This window comes from Triturus cristatus, chromosome 2_1 (assembly GCF_964204655.1).
Source record: "Triturus cristatus chromosome 2_1, aTriCri1.1, whole genome shotgun sequence".
Lineage (NCBI taxonomy): Eukaryota > Metazoa > Chordata > Amphibia > Caudata > Salamandridae > Triturus > Triturus cristatus.
The window spans coordinates 32,334,689-32,350,888 of NC_140581.1; the positions used below are offsets into that span (position 1 = coordinate 32,334,689).

The 16,200-nt window shown below is 50.3% G+C and overlaps 1 protein-coding gene across 7 annotated transcripts in view; it reads left to right on the top strand.

Annotated features, from left to right (window-relative positions):
• The window catches only part of LOC146863653 (putative E3 ubiquitin-protein ligase HERC1), a 1,482,062-nt gene that overhangs the window by 1,061,815 nt on the left and 404,047 nt on the right, over window positions 1–16,200 (top strand). For all 7 annotated transcript variants that reach the window (XM_085627737.1, XM_085627739.1, XM_085627735.1 and 4 more), the window contains 3 exons: window positions 826–953; window positions 15,529–15,653; window positions 15,845–16,051. In XM_085627737.1, the coding sequence (XP_085483863.1) occupies window positions 826–953; window positions 15,529–15,653; window positions 15,845–16,051 (460 nt within the window). The remainder of the gene's footprint in view (window positions 1–825; window positions 954–15,528; window positions 15,654–15,844; window positions 16,052–16,200) is intronic.

Below are 16,200 nucleotides of genomic sequence, written 5' to 3' on the forward strand. Positions count from 1 at the left end.
TTTCAAGTAGGCCAGATAAAACCACTGATTATTTTATAATTAACTGGCAAAGGTTTCTCTGTGACATATTGGTTGAGGCTGTTTCTAAGTGTGGGGAAAGGAACAGCACATTCTCTGATCCTAGGGCTGTTTTGGAGTTGAATTCCCTCCCAGCCCCTGAATCAAACACAAACAATGCTTTCTCGACTGGTGTTGAGCTCAGTCACTAAGAGGTACACCTCCGGTCCCTGATGTTCCCTCCCCATAAATGGTAAGGCTGACAATGCAGATGGAGTGGGTTTGGGCATTGACTTTTCTCCAAATGGTAGTTTTAAGTTCAAACATCCCCCAGCTCCCCACATCCCATAAGGTTATACGTGAAGAACTATCCAAGTCATGTGGTGTTTGATGTCTAAATCTGGAAGAATAGTGTCCAGGTTTATTGTCAGGTTCTAGATGCCACTTTTGAGTTTGAGTTGAGTTTTGGGTTATGAAACCAGATTAGAGGTTGCCCAGACCTGGGTGGCCAAATTAGTATTTATTTGTACTACAAGGCATGTGAGAAGAGCTTATAATATGTATTTACTGATGAAAAGGACCAATGTGGGCGTGATGCATACTTTTAATTCCTTAAACCAACCGCAACTCCTAAAGTTAGAAGACACAACATAAGGTTAGAGAGGTGAGAAGGTTTAGGGATGCTGGGTGGAGGGTGTCACAAATTACATATAATACACTTTTCCAATGAGAGGATGATGTATGCGTGTCACAGACTGAGAAGGGACAGCAGATGTCCAAGAAATTTTAGACAACCTGCATTAATGACTTTGCACTATTATCCTGTAGGCTACAAGCTGCGACTGGAGCTGTACCAGGGAGCTGTTGGCCACTGGCTCACAGGATGGCACGATCAACGTGTGGCGCTTGACCAGCAGCAGTGCAGAACTCATTTCTACCCTCACCTTCCCCAGCAGGTACAGTACACGCAGTCTGTCGCAAATACCATGTCACAGACATCAGTTGCTTCACTCTGTCCTGTGCAGTTATATGTTCATTCCTTGTTACAAAACTATAAAAAAGGATAATCCTTTCCAAGAGAATGTATTAACATATGTTTGCTTTCAATCTGAAGCCTCTTTTTTGCAGGCTTTCCCATCATGTTTGGTTCCACTCGCAGTGCTCGGTGTGGTTCTGCTGTAATTCAGGCATGGCAAGGTCTAAATGTTTGACTAACAACCCCAATTGAATGCCCTCACCTGATATGCATTTGCTGTTGCAGATTCCCATACAATTAAAGACTGGTTGCGATAACATTTTTCTTTGAGATAGGAGGCTTGGACAAGCGTGGATAATGTTTGATATTGATTCAGAGCTGTAGCCACAGAGTCTACAGTATTGCCATTTAAAGGCGTTTAGATGTTTTCATCTGGCCCCAAACTCTGCTATTGAATGGAGTTATAATCCAAATTTTAGGAATTTTCCTCTGATTGTCGATTTTAAACATTTCATTAGGTTAGAAAGAGGTGTTAAGTTGAAAAAAGTGGAAAGGATGTTTTTTCTCTCTTTTTTAACCTTATTATCTGATCAATGCTCTCTTCGTAGGACAGAAATTTGATGCCTCAACTGCCTTTTCTTTTAAAGCCTTAAATTCAAAACTGTTGTCCCAGTCTTTAAAGATCCTTGTACACAGGAGCACAAATGTTGATATTAGTGTGGGTTTAGGATGTGGCCCCTACAGGGGCAGGGCTGGCAAGATGGCCAATGTGACCCCCTGTGCCCCCACAGCCAGTCGCTCCTACCTCACTGCTCTGCCGCCTGCCTGCCTGGCGCCTGCCTACCGCTGGGACTGCCGCCACTCACCTTCTCTTCGCCGCTGCCTCTGCCTGCTAGCTCGTAGGTGCCGCCTGCCACTCTGCGCCTGCCGCTGCTGCCCCTTCCTCGGCCGCTGACCACCGCCGCTGCCCGGTCACTTCCCCTCCGTTTTCGCGCCGTTTTCCTGCCGCCGCTGCCCCGGTCTCCTGCCTCCTGCTCCCGCCTCCGCCTGCAGTCCCGCCTCCCCTCCCTGCCCATTGGCCACCCCGCTCCCGCCTCCCAGGTGACCCTCCCTCCCGGCTCCTGATTTAAGGGGACCGTGACGGGCTGGTCAGTGTGACCCCCTGTGCCCCCACAGCCGGTCGCTCCTACCTCACTGCTCTGCCGCCTGCCTGCCTGGCGCCTGCCTACCGCTGGGACTGCCGCCACTCACCTTCTCTTCGCCGCTGCCTCTGCCTGCTAGCTCGTAGGTGCCGCCTGCCACTCTGCGCCTGCCGCTGCTGCCCCTTCCTCGGCCGCTGACCACCGCCGCTGCCCGGTCACTTCCCCTCCGTTTTCGCGCCGTTTTCCTGCCGCCGCTGCCCCGGTCTCCTGCCTCCTGCTCCCGCCTCAGCCTGCAGTCCCGCCTCCCCTCCCTGCCCATTGGCCACCCCGCTCCCGCCTCCCAGGTGACCCTCCCTCCGGGCTCCTGATTTAAGGGGACCGTGACGGGCTGGTCAGTGTGACCCCCTGTGCCCCCACAGCCGGTCGCTCCTACCTCACTGCTCTGCCGCCTGCCTGGCGCCTGCCTACCGCTGGGACTGCCGCCACTCACCTTCTCTTCGCCGCTGCCTCTGACTGCTAGCTCGTAGGTGCCGCCTGCCACTCTGCGCCTGCCGCTGCTGCCCCTTCCTCGGCCGCTGACCACCGCCGCTGCCCGGTCACTTCCCCTCCGTTTTCACGCCGTTTTCCTGCCGCCGCTGCCCCGGTCTCCTGCCTCCTGCTCCCGCCTCCGCCTGCAGTCCCGCCTCCCCACCCTGCCCATTGGCCACCCCGCTCCCGCCTCCCAGGTGACCCTCCCTCCCGGCTCCTGATTTATGACGCCCTCTCAGCGACCGCGCAGCGGACGCGCGCAGCGGGAGCGCCTTATGTGCGCCGAAGGTGCGCCAAAGGTAAGCCCGTCTGCGCCCGTCCACGCCTGGACCGCGCCCAGCGCCAGACCCCCTGGCCCCCGCGCCCGTCAGCCCCCTCGCAGGACCTACGACTTCGCAACGCTCATCGCACTCAAAACCGCCCGAGCCCCCGGATGCTACCGAGCGTCCCCGTGACGCACCCATGGACCCTTCGCCTGCCGTTCCTGCAACTTCTCCTGCCTCCAAACAAGCACCACGCCCACCAAGACGGACAACAGCAACCACCTGAAGTGCATCCTGCTCAACACCCGCTCCGTCCACAGACACGCCGTGGAACTCTGGAACCTCCTCGACACAGCATCTCCAGACGTCGCCTTCCTCACGGAAACCTGGATGAACGACTCTTCAGCCCCCGACATCGCCATAGCCATCCCGGACGGCTACAAGATCATCAGGAAGGATCGCGTCAACCAGACCGGAGGAGGCATCGCCATCGTACACAAGAGCACCATTCGCATCTCGACTGACTCCATCGACGTATTCAACGCCGCCGAATACCTGCACTTCCAGATCCACACCGACCCCAAGACTACCCTAAGAGGCACCCTCGTCTACAGACCCCCAGGACCACGCGCACAATTCTGCGAGGACATCGCAGACTTCATCAGCCCTCACGCCCTCCCCTCCGCCGACTACATCCTCCTCGGGGACCTCAACTTCCACCTGGAGAACAACAATGACCGCAACACCACCGCCCTGCTGGATAACCTCGCCAACCTCGGACTTCAGCAACTGGTCAACCCCCCACCCACTACGCCGGCCACACGCTCGACCCACTCTTCTCGTCCAGCAAGCACGTCACCTTCAGCCACTCCACCGGACTTCACTGGACCGACCACAGCTGCATCCACTTCAGCTTCAGAAAGAACACGGTCCACCATCACCCGAAGCAGGCTCCCCACAGAAACTGGAGCAGGATCACCGCCGACCAGCTAGCCACCTCCCTCAGCCAGAGCCCACCTGTCAGGACTACGGACCCTAACACAGCTGCCCTCGACCTCACGCAGTGGCTGACCTCCTGTGCAGACGACCTCGCCCCACTGAAGAACCCCCTCACCAGGCCCAGAAGCAAGAAGGCCCCCTGGTTCACGGACGAACTTAAGGACTCCAAGAAGGCCTGCCGCACCCTCGAGAAGGCCTGGCTCCTCAACAAGACCGCCGACAACATGACCGCACTCAAACTCGCCACTCGCAGACATCACCAGCTCATCCGCACCACCAAGAAGAAATCTCTGCGGGAACGACTGGACAAGAACGCCCATGACAGCAAGGAGCTCTTCAACATCGTCAAGGAGTTCTCCAACCCCAGCACCGGCAACAACGACATCACTCCCTCACAGGACCTCTGCGACTCCCTCGCCTCGTACTTCCACCGCAAGATCGCCGACATCCACAACAGCTTCGACATTTCACCCCCGCACCCATCGGTTGAACCTTCGCACCCCGCCGCCACCCTCCAGACATGGACCGAGGTGACCCCCGAAGACACGTCACGCATGATGAACACCATCCACTCCGGATCTCCGACCGACCCGTGCCCCCATCATGTCTTCAACAAGGCAGCCTCTACCATCGCACCCCACCTCTGAGACATCATCAACACCTCCTTCAACACAGCAACCTTCCCGGAGAGCTGGAAGCACGCCGAACTCAACGCTCTGCTGAAGAAACCAACAGCGGACCCGACCAACCTCAAGAACTTCCGCCCCATCTCGCTCCTTCCTTTCCCCGCCAAAGTCATCGAGAAGGTCGTCAACAAGCAACTGGCAGCCTTCCTCGAGGCGAACGGATCCCTCGACCCATCACAGTCCGGATTCAGAGCCAACCACAGCACCGAGACCGCCCTCATCGCAGCCACCGACGACATCCGAGCCCTGCTTGACAACGGCGAAACAGCGGCACTCATCCTCCTAGACCTCTCCGCAGCATTTGACACTGTCTGCCACCGCACACTAGTACAACGCCTCAACGACACCGGCATCCAAGGGAAGGCTCTGGAATGGATCATCTCATACCTCTCCGGCAGAACACAGAGAGTACGCCTCCCTCCGTTCCGCTCCGAGGCCACCGAAGTCATCTGCGGCGTCCCGCAAGGATCGTCGCTCAGCCCCACTCTCTTCAACATCTACATGAAACCCCTCGCTGCCATCGCACGCCAACACAACCTCAACATCATCTCCTACGCCGATGACACCCAGCTGATTCTCTCCCTCTCCAGAGACCCCGACACCGCCAAAGCCAGCCTGCACGAAGGGATGACAGACGTCACTTAATGGATGAACACCAGCCGCCTGAAACTGAACACGGACAAGACAGAAGTCCTCATCCTGGGACCATCACCCTCCGCATGGGACAACTCCTGGTGGCCCCCGGCACTAGGCACCGCACCTGAACCGACGGACCACGCACGCAACTTGGGCGTCATACTGGACTCCTCCCTATCGATGACCAGACAAGTCAACGCCGTCTCCTCAGCTTGCTTCCACAACCTCCGCATGCTCCGAAAGATCTTCCGATGGATCCCGACCGAGACCAGGAAGACGGTCACCCAGGCTCTCATCACCAGCAGACTAGACTACGGAAACACCCTCTACGCCGGTACTACAGCCAAGCTTCAGAAAAGACTTCAGCGTATCCAGAACGCCTCCGCCCGACTCATCCTGGACGTCCCCCGACGCAGCCACATCTCGTGCCACCTGAGAGACCTGCACTGGCTCCCTGTCAACAAGAGGATCACGTTCAGACTCCTCACCCACGCACACAAGTCCCTCCACGACCTAGGCCCAGGGTACCTCAACAGCCGCCTCACCTTCTACACGCCCACCCGCCAGCTACGTTCCGCTAACCTCGCCCTCGCCGTTGTCCCTCGCATCCAGAGAGCCACCGCTGGAGGAAGGTCATTCTCCTACCTGGCAGCTAAGACTTGGAACTCCCTACCCGTCCACCTGCGGATGACACAGGACCACCTGGCCTTCAGGAAACAGCTCAAGACCTGGCTGTTCGAGCAGTAGCAGACCCCCTTCCCCAAGCGCCTTGAGACCCTTACGGGTGAGTAGTGCGCGATATAAGTTCCGTGATTGATTGATTGATTGAGTCCTAGGCTTTGGGCCCTCATCATGAATCCTGCATTTTCCTGAGAGTCTACAACGACATCTCCTCCTGAAAGTAAAGCAGATCGTGGGAGGGAGATACTCCGAAGAGCTTGGTAGTACTGATTGGGTCCGAGCCTCACTGAAGTACTTGCAAAAAGAACAGATGATGGACGGAATGTTGAAAAAATCAAATATTCACCTCCAGTAACAGATCTGGGTTGAATTCATAGTGTTTTTGTTTGCCACGCCATTTCAGTTTGGATCCAGACATATATAAATCAGTCTTGACCCTGCTCCCCATGGGAACAGTCCAGCCTGAACTGCCAGGCCAGTTTCTCCCTGGACCAGAAATAAGCATCCTGAGACCTGTTTTGAGGTATCACCACTCATCAGCCATGCTAGCTTAAATCCAGAGGCAAAGTGAGCAAGGGACTCACGTCTGTGCATACCTGTCCCACTTAGGGCGACAAATGCAAAACGACCTGATAACGGACGGAATGCTGAACAAATCAAGCATTCATCCCTAGACCCAGATCTGGGTTAAATCCAGTGTTTTTTGCTTGCCAGCAATTCCAGTTTGGACCCAGCTATATGCAAATAAGTCTTTTTTTTCTAAGATCTTTTTATTTGCATACAAACCAAAAAGAATCATGGTGACATTTTGGAACACGCATGATGGTAAAATTACATTGTAATTGTAACAATATCTCAGCAGGAATTATTGAATTATTTGTAGTCGTATGTACAAGACATTACAAACACACAGAGAGAAAAAGAGGCTGCAAATATTTTGATTAATGCGCCGATGGGCGTCATATATTTAGGGAAGATTAACGAAAGAGTCAGCAGATTATAACAGCACTGTTCGGTCTAAATACCAAAACAACCCTAAGGGAAAAAGTGTACAATGTGCTTGTGACATAAGTGTGACGGCGCAAGTGACAACGTGAAGAAAACCATAGCAAGGGGCGCAACACAATATATACAGAGTATGTACAAATTCAAGGTTCCAAGCAACAATTTAAATTGTTCATCTGAAAGTTCTCAAGGAGTTTTTTACAAGGGAACCAAAAGATCAAAGAGCGCCAAAAGGATTTGGAGCTGATGGGCACAGGTCGACGACGTTTCGATCCTTAATAAATTCGGATCATCCTCAGGACCAGGGTCGTAAATTTCAGGGAGTGCTGTGGCCCGGGGGAGGGGGACTCTGTCAAGGAGGGTTCCGGGTAGAATGATAAGAAGGTCACGATGTGTCCAGGAGAGACATCAGAGGACTCGAGTTAGTTAAAGCGTCTCGCGGGCAGGAGCGGAGCTGCGGAACCGGAGGGGCGCAGAAAGGCGCTTTAGTGTTTTAGATTAGCAGGTCAGGGGAGTCGTGGTCCAAAATTTCACGAAGGTACATCAAGCCGCCACGGATGTGTGCGGAGCTCTACCGAAGCCCCTCCGGTTCCGCAGCTCCGCTCCTGCCCGCGAGACGCTTTAACTAACTCGAGTCCTCTGATGTCTCTCCTGGACACATCGTGACCTTCTTATCATTCTACCCGGAACCCTCCTTGACAGAGTTCCCCTCCCCCGGGCCACAGCACTCCCTGAAATTTACGACCCTGGTCCTGAGGATGATCCGAATTTATTAAGGATCGAAACGTCGTCGACCTGTGCCCATCAGCTCCAAATCCTTTTGGCGCTCTTTGATCTTTTGGTTCCCTTGTAAAAAACTCCTTGAGAACTTTCAGATGAACAATTTAAATTGTTGCTTGGAACCTTGAATTTGTACATACTCTGTATATATTGTGTTGCGCCCCTTGCTATGGTTTTCTTCACGTTGTCACTTGCGCCGTCACACTTATGTCACGAGCACATTGTACACTTTTTCCCTTAGGGTTGTTTTGGTATTTAGACCGAACAGTGCTGTTATAATCTGCTGACTCTTTCGTTAATCTTCCCTAAATATATGACGCCCATCGGCGCATTAATCAAAATATTTGCAGCCTCTTTTTCTCTCTGTGTGTTTGTAATGTCTTGTACATACGACTACAAATAATTCAATAATTCCTGCTGAGATATTGTTACAATTACATTGTTATTACCCTGATCTCAGTTTGGTCTACGGGTTACACTCCTGTGGTTTTGTCGGTAAAATTACATTGGCACACAGTGGTAGAGTCTCAATCGATCTCACAAGCCTCCATATCCTCCACTCCTCCCCCTACAACCCACTAGGCAGCAAAGATGTCTAGCCGTTCCTGATCCCACGCATTTCAAAGGACATTCACAACAGGAGTACACAGATTCCTGTGATAGCCATTCGATTTCCCCCATACCTTGGTCCATTTTTTCAGACAACCCCTGCTTTCATAGACTGCCATCTCTGCCTGCAAACACAAGTCCATTTCCCTCTTACAATGTATCAATTTCAGTGTTGCATAATCTCTCCAAAGTCTAGCTATGTTGCGTTGAACGATATTAGCCCCAGTGTGAACCAAAGGCAGTTCATGCGGGTAAGATCAATTTTACCCCAAATGTTTAGGAGGCACCACTTCGATGACGCCTCCATTTCACTTGCACAGACACTATTAAGGTAGTCAACTTCTGCAATTCAAAACCTCTGGAGTACTGGGCAACTCCATACCATATGATAAAACATACCCTCTTGGCCACATTTCTTGGGGCATAGTGCCATGTCAGTTATACTCATTTTCACCTATGCTGTAGCTGCATAATAACACCTATGGAGGATCTTAAGCTGTATAAGATGAAATTGTGAGCATACCGCCACCTCTCGAGAATAGGCCAAAGCCTTGGGCTATTCATCATCCTCTAAACCACCCAGGTCCCGCTCCCAGGCCTCTCGCCGTTTGGTCATGGTGTCAGGGGAATTGTGTAACAGCTTCCGGTAGGTAAGCAAAATCGCCTTTTTGGCTAGGTAGGCATCTAGCAGCCTATCCTCAAGAGGGGGAGGACTCAGGAAGGTCCTCTCACCTCTGAAGCACCTTATACAGGAAATGACAGATTTGCAAATACCTGTAGGCCTCAGTGGGCGCCATTTGGTATTCGTTTTCCCTATTTCCCTATTCCTCCACAAGTCACCCACCCAAGATAGGCCTATGAGGTCCCACTTATCAAAGCCCTGTTGTAGGGCTATGGTGCCTAGACACACGGTGTCCCACAAGGGGGTGCCCTGTGTGATCTTACCCTCACCAACCTATAGCTGCCAGTGCTGTGTACCACAGGAAAATTGTGATGGCTGTAGGGTTGAAGAGGGACGTGTGGCTCACTCCCCCATAGATGGCTCGCAGGTGGTCTACAGGCTGCATGTTTCTCCTATCTATCCTATTGGCAGGTCCGTCCTTCATGGGGTGAACCCACTGGTTAACAACGATTAGTTGTGATGGACAATAATATTTCTGGGCATCAGGGAAGGCTATCCCATCATCGTACCAACTCAGTAAAGAAAGAGCCAATGGTCTCCAGTGTTGCACATCTCTCTGCAAGCGTTTAAGTGGTGGCTCAAGGTTGTGGATGAAAAAAGCAGTGAGATTTCTGGTGATAAAGATTTCCAGGAGTGAAAGCCCCCATAACTACCCTGGCCTCGCAGTCGTCAGGCAAACTCGGGGTAACCCTGTGAAGGACATAGCTCAGGGACTTTTTCCAGTTAATTGTGTAGCCGGAGTATTTCCGATAAAATGCGAATACATGCATTACCCTGTCGAGCATGGAGGATGGATTGGCTATGTAAAGTAGGATGTCATCTCCATAAAGGGAGATGCTATCCTCCTAGTCTGCAGTTCATCTCTGCCATCCGATCAAGAAATCACTTCGGACCCAGGCCACCAATGGCTCCAGGATTAAAGCAAAAATGAGGGGAGAGAGTGGGCAACTCTGGATTGTGCTCCGTCGAAGGGGAAATACATCTGAAGTACCTCAATTTACCACCACCTGGGCAAGATGGTCCACATATAGAAGTCGGACCCAGGGGACGAATGGGGGCCAAATGCCAACTTTTCTAAAACCACAAACATGAAGGGCCATTCCACTGTGTCCAAAGCCACCTGTACATCAAGCAACAGCATGAGTGCATCCTCCCGGATTTCTGATGCACGTCCAAGTACTCCATGCAGCTGTCACAGGTTGAGTGCTTTGTTTCTGCCTGGCATAAAACCGGAATGATCCAGGTGGATTACATGCAAATCAGTTTTAAACCTGCTCTTTATGGGAACAGTCCAGCCCGAACTGCCAGGCCAGGTCCTCCCTGGACCAGGAACAAGCATCCTGGGACCGGCTTCAGGGTATTACCCTTCATCAGCCAGGCCTGCTTGAATCCGGTGGCATGGCGAGCTCAGAAGACCCACGCCTGGGCATACCCTTCACACTTAAAACAACTAATGAAAAACATATTGGCAGAAAACTTATTGCGCTGGACAGTGACCTGGCTGGTCTGGTGGCTGAGGACGTGATGGGGCATGCCATTCCATGCTGTCTGATACAGTGAGAGGGTACCCATTGGCCGCTTATTGTGGATAGCTGGGGAATTAAGACCCAACCATTTAGAACCTGTCATGGTGGTGACTGTACCTCAGTGGGTTCCCTGGTGGATCCTATGGCACATGCCAGCTTGCTGCCAGATTACACAAGGCCCAGTTACACACAAAACCAATGCTTGTTGTGGTGAGAAGGCCTCCTTGGAAAGATAACCTGAAAAAACTTGGGCACTTGAAAGGTGTTGGGCTACCCCCTACTGAGGGACATCCAAAGGTCTCGCATTGGATAAAGGCAGGACATCTATGGCCTTCCAGCAGACCAAGATGTACCCAATGCTGGGGGGAGTGAAATCCTGCACTAGTGCAATGATGACGGGGGTGATGGGGCGACCATGGACTCAGCCCTGCCACCCATGGGGGACCAGATTTTACAAGCCATCAACCAAACAAGACAGGTGCTGGAAACAAAGATAGATACTGTCTCTGTGGAAGTGGCGCTGCTGCGTGAAGATTTACACAAAAAAGCGAGAAAACCACTGAACTGGAAACAATGGAGGACGGGCTAAAGGCGGACACAACGTAGATCAGGCCTAGAATCAACACACTTCACCGATGCAGCTGAGAGACTGGAAGTACTACTCAGAGATACGGAAGGTAGGTCCTGCAGCAATAACCTACAATTGAGAAAAGAATACGGAGCGAGGAAACTTGATTTGGATCAAGACCACATTGCACCCCATGGATCTGTACCCATGGTTTGCTATTGAGAGGGCACAGAGGGCCCTTTGTGCTGCCCCTGCACCAGGGCCACCGCCTAGGGCAATGATTGCTTAAGTCCTAAACTACAGCAACATTGATAGCGTTCACAGAAGGGAATGATAGGTGAAAGACCTCGCTGTCTGCCAAAGCTCTTGATGATGTCTGCATGGAACACGCTGCCTGTTGTCTCTCTAAACTTACAGATGCTGGTAAAATCCGGGTCTGAGTGACTGTATTAGACCGAGAGTGTAGGCTTGTCTCTATTGCTCCCTGAGAACCCCACTATATACAGCCGGGAAGGTGACGTTTATGGGGAACAAAATCTCCCCACAGTTATGGGCGGACGCCTGCCAGACAATATACTCCCTGCACGTTTGCATAACATAGTACATTCAGTTTGAAGTTTTACGTTGCGTTTTATTTATAGTCCACAGGCCTACCAGGCCGGTTTTGCTGGGGCAAATTGGGAAACACAAGTTTGAATGTCATAAAGTATTCCTTGGTGGAGGGAGGGGTGTTGAAATCCAGCCATGGTTTATTACGCTACCATTATCATTGCCTGAGATGGGGGAGGGGGGGGAATTCTCCTACAGTAATCTACAGCAGGGGTTCTTAACCTTTTGACTTCTGTAGACGCCCACTTAATCATCAAAGGAGCTGCTCTCAGATGGATCGCCTAGTTGCTCAGTGGAAAAACGCAAAACGTTGCCTTCCCCTTTAACCTTCGAACCCAAGTAAATCATCTATGGAGAACCCCAAGATCTTCGCTCATCCCACCCTCTTCAACACTTATATGATACCTCTGGCCAGTGTTGTCAAAACCCACGGACTCTACCTCATTCCCTATGCCGATGACACAAAACTCATCCTCTCCCACTCTGTAGACACCACCAACACCAACTTCCTCAACTGCATGACAGGTGTCATCAACTAAGTGAAGGAAAACTGCCTGAAGCTCAGCAAAGACCAGACAGAGGTACTGATCTTTGGAAACAAATTCTCTCCATGGGAAGCATCTTGGTGACCCTCTGAACTTGGACCTACTCATGCCCCCTCTGTCCACGCTAGGAACCTAGGCATCATCTTGTTGGACAACAAGCTAACCATGATGACTCAGGTCAACTCTGTCTCCTCCTCCTGCTTCTTCATCCCCTGCAAGCTTTGTAAGATATTCAAGTGGGGACACACCATCACCAAAGCCAATCTCCAGCTATCTCGACTACAGCAACGGTCTCTATGTTAAGATTGCAGCACACCTCCTCGGATGACTACAGACCATACAGAATACAGAATGCCGCAGCCAGACTAATCCTTGATCTCCCTAGATGAACCCACATCAACCCCACCTCTGGGAACTCCACTTTCTCCAGGTACAGAAAATATGCCAGTACAAGCTACTGACTCATGCATACAAGGCCCTGCACAACTACGGACCAGCCTACTTGAACCACTGCCTGAACTTTTATCAGTTCACCAGACACCTCCGCTCCACTTTCCCCTCTCTAACTGTCGCCCACACGCATCTGATGTAGCAGATGCGAAGGTTGTACCTTCTCCTACCTAGCAGCGGAGACATGGAACGAGCTACCCTTTCATCTCCGGACATCCTCATTTCTCCCAGAGTTCTTGGAGGGCCCTGCAGACTTGGCTATTTGGCTAATCAACTGGACCCTGCCACAGCCTGGATACCCTCACAGGTGACAAGCCACAATCTACTCAATGATTGATGGATTGCATAAAGCAGTCAGGTGGCCTTGTCAGACGTTACCAGTCTCCCCCATTCTGTTATACATGAAGACCTAGGGATATTTCAAGAAGTAGTGTTGAGCCTTCTTAGTGCCCTTTTTGAGCACCTATTCTCAAAATGTGCCCTGGCATACACTAGACAGCACTGATAAACAGCACTAAACAGAGAATACACAGAGGAGGCTTGGGGAATGCTAATGAATACACACAACAAATGAGTTAGGGAAGCTACAATATTTTTTACATTTTAAGATACTTTTCCACTGGCACTGGACATTCCATTAGTTGTACCATCGGTTCTGTGGTAGCTGTAACTGATAAATTTTACTCATTAGATGCCACTCATCACTTAAAAAGGTATAGGGACTCAATCTAGGCAGGATTAGTGATTGCTAACAGCCCTCATATTATTGCATCAATTCAGCCAGGCCTGCTCCATGATATCAGCAACTTAACAGGAATGACAAACCACAGAAGCAGATGGAGCACTTCCAAACTATGCATTCTACATCACCGGAGAGCCAAACAGTGCCCGCTCAGATGAATGGCAGTCCAAATTTACAAGAATTGGGAACTGCAAGCCGGCATATACAAGCTCAACAATCAACATTTAGTCAAATGGGGGGACATTTCTTGTCCAATATCAAAACTCTTGTCAGAGGTGGGAAACCATAAACTACGGCACAACATACCAAATACATGTAAATATCCCAAATATTTATATAAGACACATGACAAATTTACTGAGATATCCTGGGACACTGGATACACTGGATGCCAACAACAAAAACTTGCAACCACTGATGCCAACAACAAATACTTCCAACCACTGATGCTAACAACAAATGCTTTTGCCAATGCTTGCTAATAAAATGGACTAAACCTGTGGGCATATACATCCTCCCACATTCCCTGAAACTCCCCTGAGGCTTCTCCCTGTGGCACCTTTTTATGAGGATACCTTCATAAGAGGGAGTGAAGAGTGGAGTAGAGAGGCCTGCTCGCTCCCCTCCAACAAACACGAGAAAATGAGGGATGGGTGACGCTATTGCCTATTCCAATTTTCTTTTCTCTTTTGTCACTATGACAGATAGACCAACACTGGCCTCGTCTATGGGATGTCACTCTCATCTCTTTCGCTCCACTACTCCCCTACGAACCTTCTACTGGAGCATAGGTGCGGCGCTTATATCAATCTCAATAACCCTTGTTAGACCCTACAACTGTGAGTAAAACTCTAATCGCTACAACACCTGCAAAAGAAAGAGAAAGCTATTTCTTTCTCAGGCTTTGACCATATTGCACCCCTATCTCCCCAATATACCTAATCCCTGAACATATTCATCATTCCTCGCTATGGAGAGCTTGGCACAGCTGTTATAGGGTCCCCCTGGGAAAGAAACATGAGCGTCCCAAGAGTATGCCTGAAAACCTGCACCTCGCACAGTTTTCCAGGCTTATCCCTGTTAATATTAGTGAATAGCTAAAAGTTGGAAAGGTTTGTTTAGGGGGAGATCTTGGCACATACTTTTGTTCTGTTTTTTGTGACTAGAGCCCTCAGTCTTTTCCACTTTAGTCTGTTCTGTATTATATGCAGTGCATGTCTTGTACTCTTGTCTTGCACCTTCTCAAGTCTTCAGAATCTGCACAATATGCTTTTCACTTTTTCAACTGATTCAGTCTTCAGCTGATCTCTGAATCCCATCGGCTCTTGCTCACCATGTAAAGGATCCGAGGATTCAGTTAATCAATTCTAATCGAATCATTTGTATGCATGGCCTAAAGATAGTTTATTTGCATCAATATATGATTCACTTCACTAGCAGCTGTTTATTCACTACAAAGATATCGATGCTTGCCAGCCTCACTCCTGTAATGTGGTTGTATTTTGGAATCACGCAGGCATTTACCACGCCTACCTTAACAGCATGGTCTGAACCACGAATGTGTCTTTACAGCGCATTTCTTTACCACGCAAGTCTTTATAATGACCTGCCTTAGGGGGGCGCTGGACTTTGGAATAGTATAAATTACTATTCCAACACCAGTTTGTGCAACAGTAGGGAAAGTGTTGGACTTAACATCCAACATCGGTCCAACAACGATTTCCTTAATGGAAGTCATCTGTTGACGTGGGAAAGGAATGTGTTATAAAGACGCATTTGTGGTTTGTACCGAGTTGTTAAGGCACAGCATGGTTCGAGCAGCAAAGTAATGGCCGTTTCCCTTGTAACGTATGGTGGACAAAGTCTTGAACCGCAGAGTAGTCCTGGTGCTGCGAATGAGCAAATATATAATGTCAGGACTTCCCTTGAAGGAAATGGGCAGGTTTATCAAATGATGTCTGTGTTGCTGAGATACCATAAGAAGATTAGTTAGGCCAATCAAGGGCGTCAAGTCCTGAGGCATGCATCTGTGGCAGAGTTGAGAAGATGGAAGATGGAAGATGTTTACTTGTGACTGTCATGTTTTGTTGTCATTCCCTCACAGTAAAGTTCCAGCAGGCGCAGCATCCTCCACAGAGGCCTTCAGTATCTCACCTGTCTTATGGAGTCCCACCGGGAGGTATCTGGCCATCTCCTGGGACAGGCTGGTCACTATCTGGGGTGAAAATGGTATGTTCTAACCGCTCCGCAGTTTATGAACATTTTATCCTGACACTTTTACTGAAGATCTTGTGCTTTTCTAGACTGATAAGATTGTCACCATGTCACCATGACTTGTATTTGGAATGGCTAAACACCTTAGTTCTTTTCACTTGGGTATTAATGTAAACCTCTGAGGTGATATTTCTCTATCCCTCCAGAAACCCAAAGCCATGGGCAGCTTCAACCATCCTGGGTGACCACCATGGCCTGGACTAATATCCAAAGACCTCAGGAACCCGTAGGGGGGATGAGAACCTGGGAGAGCTTGCTTGTGGGGCACCTGGATGGCTCACTCAGCTGGCTCCGCGTCTTTGGTGCTACAAGGGTCGGCATGATGGACCTGGGTCACTGCTGCAGGAAAGGAGGTAAGCGAGTTGGCCTTGGTTATCACAATCCAGTTCAGTCATTCATGTGCAAGAGTGATATTAAATCATTGTGATGTTAAATCATTCACATGCCATTGCTGGTACTTTTTCTGGGGAGGTAGTTTTATATAGCGCAAACTCGACCCGAA